We start from the raw sequence: 14,468 nt of genomic DNA, 5'->3' as shown, positions 1-14,468 counted from the left end.
TTCAATACGCCAATGCTTAGTCTATATTATCCAAACTATATTAACTAATATTTTCCCGCGAAATAATATTAATTTGACCTACTAAGTAGAAGATTTAGTGCATAATCATTATTGAACGGAATATTGAACTGAATAAATATCCTCGTGCATATCGATTTTCGTACATTGCTTTTACTCATATGAAAGAAGCAATTACGGAATTTTAAAATACTCTTTAATTTTCTCTATGTTCAAAGACATATGAATAGTACAAATATCGTGGTTAATTAAAGAAACATGCAATATGGCAAATTAGTTTTGAATTTACTTTAATCATCAACGTATCATAGGAATCAGAAATTCTATTCTTGTAATTAATAATCTTGATATTTTTATAGTCAGATTTTTCTTCTAGAATGATATTAGGTGCATATGAGAGGAACCAGGTTATAATTGCCAACATCCTAAGTGCTAATGACTTTTGTGGAACGAACTGCATTCGAAATAGTGACAGCCATGTCGACAGTCCGTGTAGTAAACCACTGCCAGCATGCCTACCTGCCTTTAGTTTAATAGGCCAATAATAATTGAGATAATATAAAAGATAACAGTCGTGATTACATGATATTAGCCTTAAAATTCTGTTTCGTACAAATTAATTAAGTCATGAAACATGATGAATGTTTAGTCGGTGCACTGTTGCAATATATAGAGATGCATAGATATTATCCGCCATCTGTGATAGAAAAATATTGGTGAAATTTATTTGACTTTTATTTCATTCGAAAATTTAAGACACGCAGTATCTGTCTTTTTATTTATTCCGGGCATAAACTGACTTTCTTCAGTGATCCGGGCAAGTCTGGCCACTTTCCAAAAACACAGCGCCATTCTTAAATAAAATAGGTTTCCTCAAGTGTTAAAGTAAAATTTTATCAAATTTATATCCTCCACGCAGTTTTAAATGGCCATAATTATATAACATTGACGATACAGTTAACTAATTGCATTGGTGTTTCGAAATCACGTAATGCGTTTTATTACGGTACATCGTCTGATCGAGTAAAATACAAAATAGCTACCCTCCGTGAAGCTAATTACCTACTCCGTCTATTTGATTAAATAAAAAGTTACCTCCCTAAATTTTTGACCATGTCAAACAATCAACAACTGGCCTCTCAAAGTGTTTCTTTGTAGGCATGTTAGAAGGCAAAAGAGGCAGAAGAAAAGCCAAGGAATAGGTGGAGAGAAAATGTTTCAGTTGGGTATCTCTCAACAGTAGGATGTCCATCAACCAACTTGCCCTGGATCGCAAGGAATGCAAATATATATATATATATATATATATATATATATATATATATATATATATATATATATATATATATATATATATATATATAAATAATAATAATAATAATAATAATAATAATAATAATAATAATAATAATAAATCAGCTGGTTCCCAATCAGAAGCAAGCAGAAGATGTGGCTCATGATGATGATGTCGGTCTTACTATATATAACCTATATTTTATTTACTTATTAGGAGAAAACAAAACATGTAAATTTTCTGGGACCACTGTGATAACAAGCCTCCCCAGATTACCAGTACTCTCCACCTTTTTCGATAAAGTTTGTGGAGTATATATGCAGCATCGCAATAGCCATTCACTGTTAATTGCTCATATACGGCGACATTGGTATTTACTTTAATTTGGGTAGCAATAAGACTCCCCAAAAGTCGAAACCCTTTTCTAACTCATCGAGCAGAGATCTGCCTAGTGCTTTCTCTTCTCGCTGTTTCTCACCTCCGTGACTTTTGATAACAATCCCTCCCTTTCTTTGATATGGGTGGATGAGAGTTTACCTATATTTATAGTTTTGTGGCTTTCGTTTTTAAGTACTGTTGTCGGTCTGTGATTATACTATAAGTCTAGGTGTTCCAGGGGAAGCTGTCTGCATAATTCCAAATATATTGCTTTCCACACTTGGTCGTGTCTATTTTTATATTAATTTTATGCTAGTTTGCTGCATTTTCTTATTATAAGTCTTATTGTTTCGTCTCTTTTTAAGAGAGTCTTCATTTACAGTTTCCTTGTATCATGCTGATATTTGTATTGCAGTGGTTTGTTTTAACTTTGTTTAATTATGCGACTCTTATTCGGGATTCAGTTTCGCTGATTAGGTTACCTATTTTTCCAAGTGTTTTCACTAGTTTTATCTTTTGACATTTTTATAAATCATTCGTGAAGCTGATTGTCTTCTCATTTTTTTCCTTTCTCTTCTCACCCGTTGTCTCTTGTTTGCCTGCATTGCTTGTTTCCTCGGTGTCTCTTGCTGCGGTAATTATTATTTCGGTGTTCTGTATGATGTATTTTTCAAAAGTTTTGGTGTAATTTAAAGTCTTTAGAAGACAACGAAATCTTCTTCATAAGTTTTTTTTTCTTTTTTACATAGAGTCGACCAACATCATACTTTGAGTTCAGTGCATTGTGTATAGATATGAGTTTCCTGATCACATCTAGATGCCTTTGTTCTTATATGGTCTAACATATAAAAGGTCCAGAGTATTTTACTAGTGACACTGCCCATGTGTTTATACATTTTATTAGGTTTCTACTATATAGTTTACTTTCGAGGAGTGTTTCTGCTATACTGAGGTATTATTTTCCAATTTTCTCTTTCAATTTTGTTGCTTGGATGGTTTCTATTCTACGAACTTCAAAATACCTTTTAGTTATCCTGTTCACCTAGTGCCCGTATGTCCGTTTTGTTGGGTTGTTTAATGCTTTCTGTAACTTCCAGTTTTCCACTTCTCATGATAAGCAGTGCACACTTATTCAAACTGAATTCTATTCAGATATTCTGACTGAAGATTCTGGTTGTGTTTATTATCGCCGTTAGCGCATATTTTTTTTGGGGGGGGTGCAAACAGTTTTATGTCATCCATGTGTACTAATTGTTTCTTTTTCTGTCATATGCATTAGTGAACTTGTATCGGGTATGGAATTTACTTAGTATATTGTAAAGGGAATCCGTGGATACATCTGTTCAAGTTTGGAAGTAGAATTCATGCATTCATTATTTTATCTATTCTGGTGCTCTCTAGTTTGCTATTTTTTTCGTCGGTTTGTCGGGAGGATACTTTTGCTGATTTCATTCTTTGTCTCCTTGTTAGTTTGTAGTAGTCTTTCTTTCATGTCCTTCAGCCATTCGACATTAATATTATGAACATGTCATTCTTCCTACATTTGGCTCTAGCAGCGTGTTGCTTTTGTCGGTTCAGCTTGTTCTGTTCGTGTTTTTCTTTCGTAATTATTGTATACTAACTAGAAGTAGTCACACGAGCCGTCATCAAAGATTGCTCTTTGAGAACAACTTGTGGTGTTCCCTGGAGTCTGAGTGATCAAAAGTCTCCCCAGACATCCAGTGCTCTCCTACTATTGTAACCATTTGTAAAACAATTTGCGTTATAACATAACCTTCGATAACCTTTTTAAAACAATTAGCGTCATCACCCCAGTCGCTTACCATTGATTCCTCGTGGACGGCGATCATTGACCATCACTGGAAATGAACCTTCCCAATGCCCCAGTACTCTTTACACTTCTCTAGCGGAGGTCTGGTTTGTGATTTCTTTCCTCTGTCTTCCAATCGTTCTTTACCCCCATTACTTGGTTTGGTGTCTGTTTATGGTAAAACTTCTTCTTCTTCTTCTTCTTATTATTATTATTATTATTACACTTGTAGCTTCGAGCGCTATCATTATTTTTATTAATAGCTCTGTTTTTGTTAATATTATTTTTTGTCCTTGCTAATATTATTTCTAGTAATTGAAGTATAAGGAAAAACGCAAATTAGTTTAGTTTCTTCTAATATGGAATAATTAATATTTATTTAAATATGTATAATGAGGGTAATTATTTTTGGAAACAATATCGCTACTATTATATGAAAGTGACTTCGTGTGTTATTGTGGGAAAGAGAGTTTCTTCAGCTAGGCACCGCCAAAAATGGCCGCAAAATCAAGTTGTTGTTGTTTTTTAAAACGAAATTACATTTATTAAAATCCATTATTTCTGAGTAACTTTTTTTCCAGAAAGATAAAACCCTGAATTTTATCATATAGAAAACAGAATAATGTAAAACTTTTTCTACTATTTTTAATTCAATTTTAAATGTTAAATTTTCCCAAAAAGTTAACAATTGACATTTTTTTTCTTGCACAAAAAGTGTACTTAAATATTAAAAAAAAAGGGGTTTTGAAATAATTAATTTATTTATTTATTGTCTAAGATTTAGGATGATTTTCTAAGAGAATATGCAAAAATATTATAATATAAGTACCTGAATTTCAAATAATTCCACTTATTCATATAGGTAACCAGATATTTCGCGTTGACGTAGAGTTCAGATCGACTCTGTTTACGTTTTCGTTTGATAAAAAGCAAACTATGGAAGACCAAACAGGCCAAAAAAAAACTTATTTTTCAGTGACGAAAATTTCAATGTATTATTAAGCTGAGGCTGGCCAGTACCAGATGGGTGACCATTTGTATGCGTTTGGTTTTTAATGTGTATGTGTGTGGGGGCCAGGTTCCCCAAAATGGGGGGGGCAATTTAAAGCAGAATAAAAAATATTATTTCAGCGCGTTTGGTCCACCGTAGTCAAAAGGCGGCAAACGTTTTCAAACGGGATCGAAAAAAATGATGCTATTTTTAACACAAAGGGCACAATATTTATCGAATTTTTTTTTTGGTATCGATTATTCAAAGCATGCCCTGTTTAATAATGGGCATGCATTATTCGGCTCGCTATAAAAAAATTGTTAATTTATTTATCAAAAATTTTAAAATAGCTTTTTTCGTATAAATATTAATTTTTTTTTTGTTTTGCTTAACTTAAATTAATTATTTTACTTAACATATTCACCGAATTTCACACTTCAAAACTCAAAAGCAGGATAATTAAACACAATCGAAGTTCTGATATTCAGACGTCAAAATAAGGTATGCAAACAATTTTTTTTTAATCTATAATTCTGTCCCTTACAACAACACAATATGCTGATTTCAGTTTCAGATGATTATTTTAAGCATATTTGTTCCCACTTCAAAACAAGGGGGGGTTTGTAAGCAAAAAAATATATATATATAAATATCGTTTATGAAAAATAAATACACTCTTATAAAGGTCATTCTTCACCTAATAATCGCTAAAAATTTCGTATTGATCGGATAATTACCTGATTTTTGGTAGATTTTTAAAAAGACGGTCCGTCAAAAAGTACTGACCTGCCCCCCCTTAGTTTTGGCGGTGCCTATCTTCAGCATATGTTCGGAAACAGCTGAAGTTATTCTTCGCAAATTTCACACAAAGGTATTTTTTTATGTATGGCAGTGTTCTCAGATATGTTGTGTACAGAAGTTCATCCAATATGTATCGAAAAATAAAAAAAAAATGAATCTTTAAATATTACTTCCCGTATAGATAGAATAAGAATTTTACAAGAGAGTGTTTTACGTAACATTGGCAAAAAAAATGGAATTATCAGTGTTATCAATTTAGAGGTTTCCCGCTAGTTCTAGAGATATCGATTATAATCAAGCAAGTAAAATTTTGCTCTAGCGGCTACCGGATTATTAAAAAAAAAACAAATAAACTTGGAAGATATTTGACACCAACGAACCTGCAACTTACTATTTTTAAAAATAATGAAAAGCGCTTGAAAATAACTTAAAACATGAGTAAAACTCATTCCGATATAAGAAAAGTAGATTTATTGACTTTCATATAAATTATATATGGACTATTTGTTTTCTTTTCACTTTAGTTGTTGGTATACTATTCTTAAACTTGCTATAAAATCGGTTTTCCCGAGTACATTTTATTTGGGGGTGGAGGTCTACCCTCTATTAATAAAAATAGGATCTAACGACCCCCTTAATTTAATAGTATTTATTCACTTAGTAAAGGTGCAGAAAGTTAACTGTCGAAAATAATAAAACACACAAATATTAGCAAAAAATAAAAAAAACGTATGCCAAACCAAGTAGATTTTAATTCTCTATCGACGTACATACTTTTTACGGTGCTAAAGTAATATCTGTTTTTACAATTTAATAGTATGCGTTTCAAAGTGGTAACAAGACACTGGATTTAAAACATTGCTTTAACGGTGTGGGGGTTTAATTCATGAAAAGTTGTAAATAAATTAATTATTCTACCACAATCACTATGTTTGAGTCGCAGTCTCGAATTTGGAGTTAGTGGCAGTCACATATTTTTTTATTTTATTTTTGTAAGAATGACGTCTCCAACGGTTTAGCGAGAAGAAACTAGTTATTAAAAGAAATGTAATAAAAAGAACAAAATGCAATTTCTACACATTTAAGAGATACCTGAATTTTCCTGCGTTTGGTATAAGATATTTTTTTTATTTTTGTGAATGAATACATTTTCTCGACTGTCAGTTCTGCTGCACTTTATCTTTTACTTATTTTTACTAACGTTTCAATGTTTTTTGTTTTTTTTTACATTTAGTTGTTAGCGATAACCAACATTTTTAAAACGCAGCACACGTTAACATATTTTAACATATGTTAAGACATCGGCGAAATTTATTGCGTTTATTTGAACATACGTTAAAGGGAGAAACACAATTTTCCACATGTGAGAAAAAAAATAACTGTCTACCTCTGATGGCAAAATTAATTTTTAACGTAGTGAAAACTCTGCTTCCTCAAAAAAAAATAATCGTTCGGGATTCGGATAACTTTTTTAACTACTTTATCTTAAATGATCTCTACTTCATTGAGTAAGAGCAGAAAAATAAAAGATAGTCCCAGGAAAGATTCTCTACTAAAACGATAATATTATTTAGAAAGCTAAAAAATAATAGACATAAAAGTAAGCAAAAAATAGATTGCAAAATGAGCAAATATTTAAATTGTAACCTTTTCATTTATAAAATATTTGGAGCAGGCACAATTATATTTGCTTGTATATGACGGTGGCCAGGAAAAGTGCTGTCAATTCAAGGTAAAGTAACATCTGCGAAATGTTTTACCGGTTTAGGATTAAAGACTGTTAACCATATTTTTGCTATGGGAAATAAATTTGGCAAGTTTTACTTTTTAAGATGATTTCGTGCAATTATCTGACATTACTAGGCAGACTAATGTTTAGAGGACCATTAAAGATCAGTGAGTTGTCCCAAAAAGATAGAAGGCCATAGAAATAAGGAAACATGTTAATGAACATTTATATTGAAAATCAATAAAAAAGTTTTACAACTAATGAATTTTACGAGCTAATAAAGAGTCTCAATAAAAGACCAACATGGAGTTTTATTAATATAAACAAATTTACGTCATTGTAAATGTTAACATTTCGAACGAATGGTTGGTAAAAACAAAAAATCTTCGTCATACGACGTAATAAATTGTTGCTATGCAGAGAATAATACAGGCTTCAAATTATATATATATATATATATATATATATAAAGTAAAATCATAGGATACGACTTTCATGATTAGTAACAAATTACAATATAGTTTATAATGCACATCCAATAACTATATAAAAAACACCGTGACGCGGGGCAAATACTGTAAACAAGAGCCTAGAGAACATCGTATTCCATACTGTAACCTGAAAATGATGAAGCGTAGGGCAGCGAAATCTCTATGTTTATATATATATATATATATATATATATATATATATATATATATATATACCGCTCCCCATGTGGGGGTACCAAATTGGTTAAAGGGAACATTATTCCCAAATTGCATGTAGGTAAAAATGCACTTTCGTAAATAATTGAATTCATTACAAAAACGTATCACAAAAGAAAAACAAATAGCATCTAAATAAATCGCGATTTATACAAACAGTCAGCGGGATGGACCAGCTAATAAAGACTTCAGGCTCATTAACGGGGCACTCGATTTCGAATCTCTCTATATTCAGCTACTGTGATGAGTCGTAGACAACGAAACACGAGTCAGTCGATAATTACATTTCAAAACCAATACATGGATATATATATATATATATATATATATATATATATATATATATATATATATTATTGACATGACATTGTAACGAGTGTTGCAATCCAATATCCGGTTTACAACTTCCGGTGAGCATGCGTACATAAACAAATAATCAACGCGACAATAAACGTATTATTTTACTGTCTACATTTTCAGCGTCCCAATTGCTTTTTTTTTTTTTCGGATTTAAATTATCCAAATAATCAATTATTAACACTTTCTTCATCTTTACATCGTTCATTTCCGTATTACATTTAAGTTATTTCAACGAATTCTCTGACAAATAAATCTACTTTAACCCGTTGACAACCATAACAGCATTTTACAGCAGGAATTTACTCACAACCTTCATATTTTAAAATTATTCTCCATTTTCTTCTACATTACCCACATAAATAAATACCCCCAAAAATATGTTTTTGTTGAAATTTGTGCTTAAAAACAAAGAATCTACGCTACAGTAAAACGTATTGTTTTACTGAGTATGTTTATTAGCGTCCTAATTATTTGTTTTGAACGTTTAAATAAAAGATATATCAAAATATGTATTTAACTTAATGTATTATGGGATGTTTTGAGTACACATTAAACTATCAGTATGGTAAACAATTTATAAGCCAATAGCTGTAAGTTTTTTTTTTTTTTTCAAAAATTAACAATTATAAACACACTAACTTATAGAAATCTTTATATTTTTATTTCATTTCAATATACTTTCATATAACATTTTCTGTTATGGTACAAAACACTACTTTCTTACGTCACAATCGTCAACCACATGCATTATTTCCATATTTAATATAGCATGCTGATGCTGACCCAACGGGTCACGGATAGTATATATATATATATATATATATATATATATATATATATATATATATATGGAAGTAGATTGTTATTTATCTTCTATCATTCAGGTAATAACTAAACAATCGACTAGAAAATGCCTTGAAGCTTGATTCACTGCCAGCTTCCATTTTTTTTTTCATCATAAGTTCAGGTTTTGGACAGTTCTTTTAGTGAAGAACTTATAGAACATCATATTTAGTAACACCAGCGGCCGTTTTTAGTTGATTGTTTTTGCTTCCTTCTGTGATATTTAATAAAAGCGAACCAAGAAAATCAAATATAGAAACAAAAAATATATATTTAAACGATGATCAGAAGCAATGAACAGAAAAATATATAAACAGAAGTAAATGAAAATACTAAAATTCTATAATCATTTTTTTTTGTCGGATTGATATCCTTATCTTTGTATTGGTTGTCTCCTCACGTTTCGGACATCTCATCCTCTGGCCTTATCCAGGTGATTAGTCATGAGGGAATAGGAATGCGGGATCTTGTAACTTTATCCCCATAAATTACTGATTTCCATCGTTTTTGTGACACCATTGGTCAATTAATTATCTGACCTGCTGAAACCAGTATCTTCTGACTAGCTTGGAACAGTAGGACTCAGCGGCTATATCTATTGCGCTACCAGCCTCATCGCTGTTAATCACCTAAAAAGACAAAAAGGATGGGTTTTACTAAAGCTAGTGAAATATAAACTACAATGAGGAGGAAAACACTCCTAAATATAATGAACACAGACATTATGAAGACTCATTATGAAGACTCATTTTAAAAGATTAAAATAAATATATATCATTCAAACACGGTAGTGGTTGATTAATATACGGTTAACTCGCAGATTTAGTCTTCTGGAAGTGCTTTAAAGCTTCACCGCTCATTCATTTTTTTGACCAAATTTCAAACAATTATTACAGATCACTAGCATGGGTCCCCGGCTTTGCCCGGGTGTTTAGAGGTGAATGCTGAGCAAAGAAAAGAAAACACCAAAAACGGTCAATGTTTTAAAACTTTGATCCCTATTATGACCCCTTAATCAAGTTATTAAGTTAGATCCATGTCCAAGGAACCTATATCCGAAATTTTAAGTGTTTAGACCCAATATTGTTAATGGAGTTTTGTAGAGTTCTCAAAGGTCAAATCGTTGAAGTTTGACCCCTTAAAAGCACAATTTCTGGCCGAAACCCGATCACATAGATTTTCCCAACTCTCAGTACCCTTTATATCAAATTTCGAGTCTGTAGACTTAAAATTGACAGAGTTATTGCGTTGGGAAATGTACACAGACACAAACACACAAACACACACAGCAGACACGTTCACTTTTATATATATACTAGCAGGGGTGCCCGGCGTTGCTCGGGTGTTTGGAGGTGTCTGCTATGCAAAAAAAACAAAAAAAAAAACAAAAAAAAATGGTTAATTTTTTAAAACTTTGACCCCTATTATGACCCCTTAAAATTTATAGTTTCGGGTTAAACTCACTTTATTAAGTTAGATCCAGGTTCACGAAACCTATATCTAAAATTTCAAGTGTCTAGACTCAAAATTGTCGGAGGAGTTTGGTAGAGTTTTTAAAGGTAAAATCGTTGAAATTTGACCCCTTAACAGCCAAATTTCTGGCTGACACCCGTCACATCGATTTTCCCAAATCTCAGTACCCGGTATATAAATTTCGAGTCTATAGACTAAAAATTGACAGAGTTATTGCGTAGGGAAATGTACACAGACAGACAGACACACAGACACACAGACACACAGACAGACACGTTCACATTTATAGATATATAGATATAGATAGATATTCTCAGTAATATTCTGAAAAAAAATCAATTTTCGTTCAGTAAAACAATGCCATGATTCATTTACTGGTGTCCAAATCGTAAAACAAGCGTAAGGACGTGAGCAACTTTTTTCTGACAGGTTTCTATTGCAACCACGACGCTTCAGCGGTTAGTGTTAGTACTAATTCACCGCTCTCGCGAAAAGAGAAGTCATAAGTGGAACAGAGATGATGAAAAAAGACGTGTACCGTGTGTTGTTTTACATATGTTTATGTCGACAAAGAAATTAGACTGAATTAAAACAAAGAACCAGTGAATTTACTGTAAACCAGCAAAACTCATGGATTACACAACAAAATGCGAGTATGAAACCTAATATGGTTAAGCTTAAGCATGGATAAGAAAAGGACAAGACATTCTAGGAAAAAATATAATTTATGTATCTATAAAAGTGAAAATGTCTCTGTGTGTGTTTTTGTCTTTCTTTCTGTGGAATTTTCCCTACGCAATAACTCGATCAATTTTCGATCTACAGACTCGGGATTTGCCGTAAAGGGTACTGAAATTTGGGAAAAATATTTTCAATATGGTTTCTGACAGAAATTCTGCTGTTAAGCGATCAAAGTCGCATGTTAATTCTCTGCATATAATTATTGTCCGAGGTTTTAGCAAAAATGTCTGTCGTAGAACTATCGATAATAATTATAACATGAATAATTACTTTGCTTTATACTCGGAAAAGTACTTATTTGCGAAAATTTTAAACGAAATATTTGTTTTTAGCATTCCTGAAAACATTTATAAAAGAAGTAATTTAAGGAAGGTTAAGTGGTGATCTAGCAGACCACAGTTAGTAAATACACGCACCCCTAAAAAATAACAGGCTCCTCCCCACCTAAAATGTGGCTATAAAGTGGGTGTTCATTTTATTTTAAATTAAATACAGAAAACTGATCCTCCCCTTGTAAACTATAATTTATCATATCTTGACGACTGCTCGGTTCTTGGGATTTAAACTGCCATTTTAGTTTTCAACACTGTATCTTTACCGGTATTTCAATCAGAGTCATTCGTTTTGTTAGTTTTGCATACGAGTTACAAATTATCTCATATTGCCCCAAACATCTGACCTTGATGGAAAGAAGGCTAAAACTTGCTGCTATGGGTTGAAATAACATACAGGGGAAGACTTGATTCCAAATATTTCTCATATGTAAAATCTACCTACTCCTGGTGTCATACACAGAGTAAATATCACAGTTTATAAGACTTATTTGCTACTGGGGATATTCATAACCGTGCACTATTTTCAAACAATGGGAGATGTCCCATATGAGAAATAGTTAGAATCAGATCATCCCTTGCTGTTATTTCAGATCATTTGAAAACAACGAAGCGAGTTTTACCCCCCTCTCTTTTTAGGTATTTGTCTCTGTGGGTACATAAAGCCACTCCCAAACTTCTCTCAAATGTTTTTGTCTACGGACATAAAACTTAGTATATAGTTGATTGTAGAACGGTGTCGATTTAATTTCAAGTCTGTGAAAGTTCCTCAGAAGGAGAGAACATTGAAATAAAATAGCTAACTAAAGCAGAGTATGTCGAAGAAAGCTTTGTTCTCGTTATTCTACGTTTGCACAAACGCAAAATAAAGTACCTATAGGCCAAAGTCGCCAGACAACAATGAGGTTTGATCGATAAATAACGACTAACTATAGGACGCTAAAATTTGGATTTTGATTGTAGCAGATGGAACACATGATTTCATATATATATATATATATATATATATATATATATGTATACATATATATATATATATATATATATGTATACATATATATATATATATATATGTATACATATATATATATATATATATATATATATATATATATACGAGCAAATAGTGAATAAAACATGTTAAAAACACTTTGAAATGAGTGAAAAACATATTTACTCTGAAAAGGAAACATTAAATAAGTGGATAGTTTTATTTAATATGTATATATATATATATATATATATATATATATATATATAATGAATGACACAAGTCTATATTCCAAAGTTCATTGCTTGTGATTATTTATACTTTATTCATTTAATTCAGTGGACATTTACAATTCTTGACAGTATCTGTTTCGTAGCACAAAATGAATCACCCAATTAGTGTATCAATTAGAAAATCTATTTTGCCCTAAACTCATCAGGAGAAATAGCAACAATCAATCGGTCAAAAATAAATAAAGTGCGTTTTGACATGATTAAAATCCGAGAATCGGAAGAGAAACTGTAAATAGCTTATGATATGCTTTGATTGGGTCATTTTAAATTTGGAGATAAGGTTACTAAATCTATTTATTCGCCCTAACACGTTCTCTCTCTCTCTCTCTCTCTCTCTCTCTCTATATATATATATATATATATATATATATATATATATAAACGGTCGTATGTATGTCTGCCTTTCTGTCTCTATTTCCTCTGAAAGTGAGAGTCAAAGAGCGGCGCTGGGGGGCTTCAACTGATTGGATTTTTTTACGGGACACTTTTTCTGGGTGTTTAGTCTGTTAAGATTGTTTTTTTAAGAGGAAAATGATGGCTGACGCTGCAAATATTTTCTCCAAAGTTTCTATTTGAAAAATGATAAACATACTTGAAAATAAAAATATTGCTTATTTGAACCTTGTTAGGAACTATTTTAAACATTAAAATATATATGGTTTTGCAAAAACTGAAACATTTTTTATTGGAAAATATTATATATCAGAAACGAATACAAACACACTAAAACTGGTTATAATCATTCCCACATCATGCATTAAAAGAAATTGTCTATGAACAATTAAATGAATAATAAAACAAAGTTCCTGTAGGTCTATGTTTTATTATTGCTCTTTCTACTATTTCCTTTTCGTAATATTATTGAAATATGATCATCGTCGACGCTCTGAATAATCCAGCGGTTAATGTGATACTCCGAGCCAAGCCGAACAGAGGCTTAGATATATCTGGTTCAAAATTTGCACAAGTACGAAGAAGGTTGTGAAAGGTAAGTATTTTCTCCAACTTTAGCACCATAACCTTTGCAACCTAACAACAACAACTGTCACCAATTTCACTTACACTCTACTTTTGCCCTTAAATAATCTAAAATGTAATCAGCAAAGTTGCTTCACGGAAACTGTCTGTCTGTCAAATGCAATTCTATGATGGTGTGTCGCATCTGACTATGAGATAGTACTTACCAAGTTTAATCTTAATAAATACTTTATGAGCCGGCCTCTTAAATAATAAAATATTATCAAATGCCAAGATTACTGATAATCATATGGTGTCTAATCGTATACCTGATACTCAATAACTCTTATCATTGCGAAGTTTGTTTTGCTTTATAAAAGATAGCTCTAAAGTAAAGCCAAAGAAAATCAATAGTCATAAACCATGGAAAATTTGCTGAACGTCTCATATAGACTGCAATGTAGTCTAGGTTACGTGTTACAGAATGATGTCAAATGCATACATTAAAGGCCAATGAATGTACTGACTAAACGTAAGAGACCGATTAATTTACTGTCAAATTCGGCTTCACACTCGAACTAAATGCTGTTAAAAATAAGTAAATGACCAACATAAATGTCAAAAACGGACAAGAATACAATATCATTCTATAAAAATCATTTCACATAGAAGAGTTATATACTAATAAGTTTTCCGTTCAAATTGTTAAAGACCAACAAAATTGATGTAATAATTAAATGTCGCTGGCGA

The 14,468-nt window shown here is 31.7% G+C and overlaps 1 protein-coding gene across 2 annotated transcripts in view; it reads right to left on the bottom strand.

Annotated features, from left to right (window-relative positions):
• Positions 1-14,468, bottom strand: part of LOC145267217 (uncharacterized) — a 204,265-nt gene that overhangs the window by 179,621 nt on the left and 10,176 nt on the right. The window contains exon 3 of one of the 2 annotated variants that reach the window (XM_080123281.1): positions 9,152-9,560. The exons of the other annotated variant lie outside the window; for it this stretch is intronic. Within the exon in view, the coding sequence (XP_079979407.1) occupies positions 9,462-9,560 (99 nt within the window). The 3' untranslated portion in view covers positions 9,152-9,461. Of the gene's footprint in view, positions 1-9,151; positions 9,561-14,468 lie in introns of those variants that run through there. 2 annotated transcript variants of the gene reach the window in all.

This window comes from Euprymna scolopes, chromosome 42, assembly GCF_053919585.1.
Source record: "Euprymna scolopes isolate OS-2025 chromosome 42, ASM5391958v1, whole genome shotgun sequence".
NCBI classification, from domain to species: Eukaryota; Metazoa; Mollusca; class Cephalopoda; order Sepiida; family Sepiolidae; genus Euprymna; species Euprymna scolopes.
This window is presented reverse-complemented; position numbering and strand designations above follow the sequence as displayed.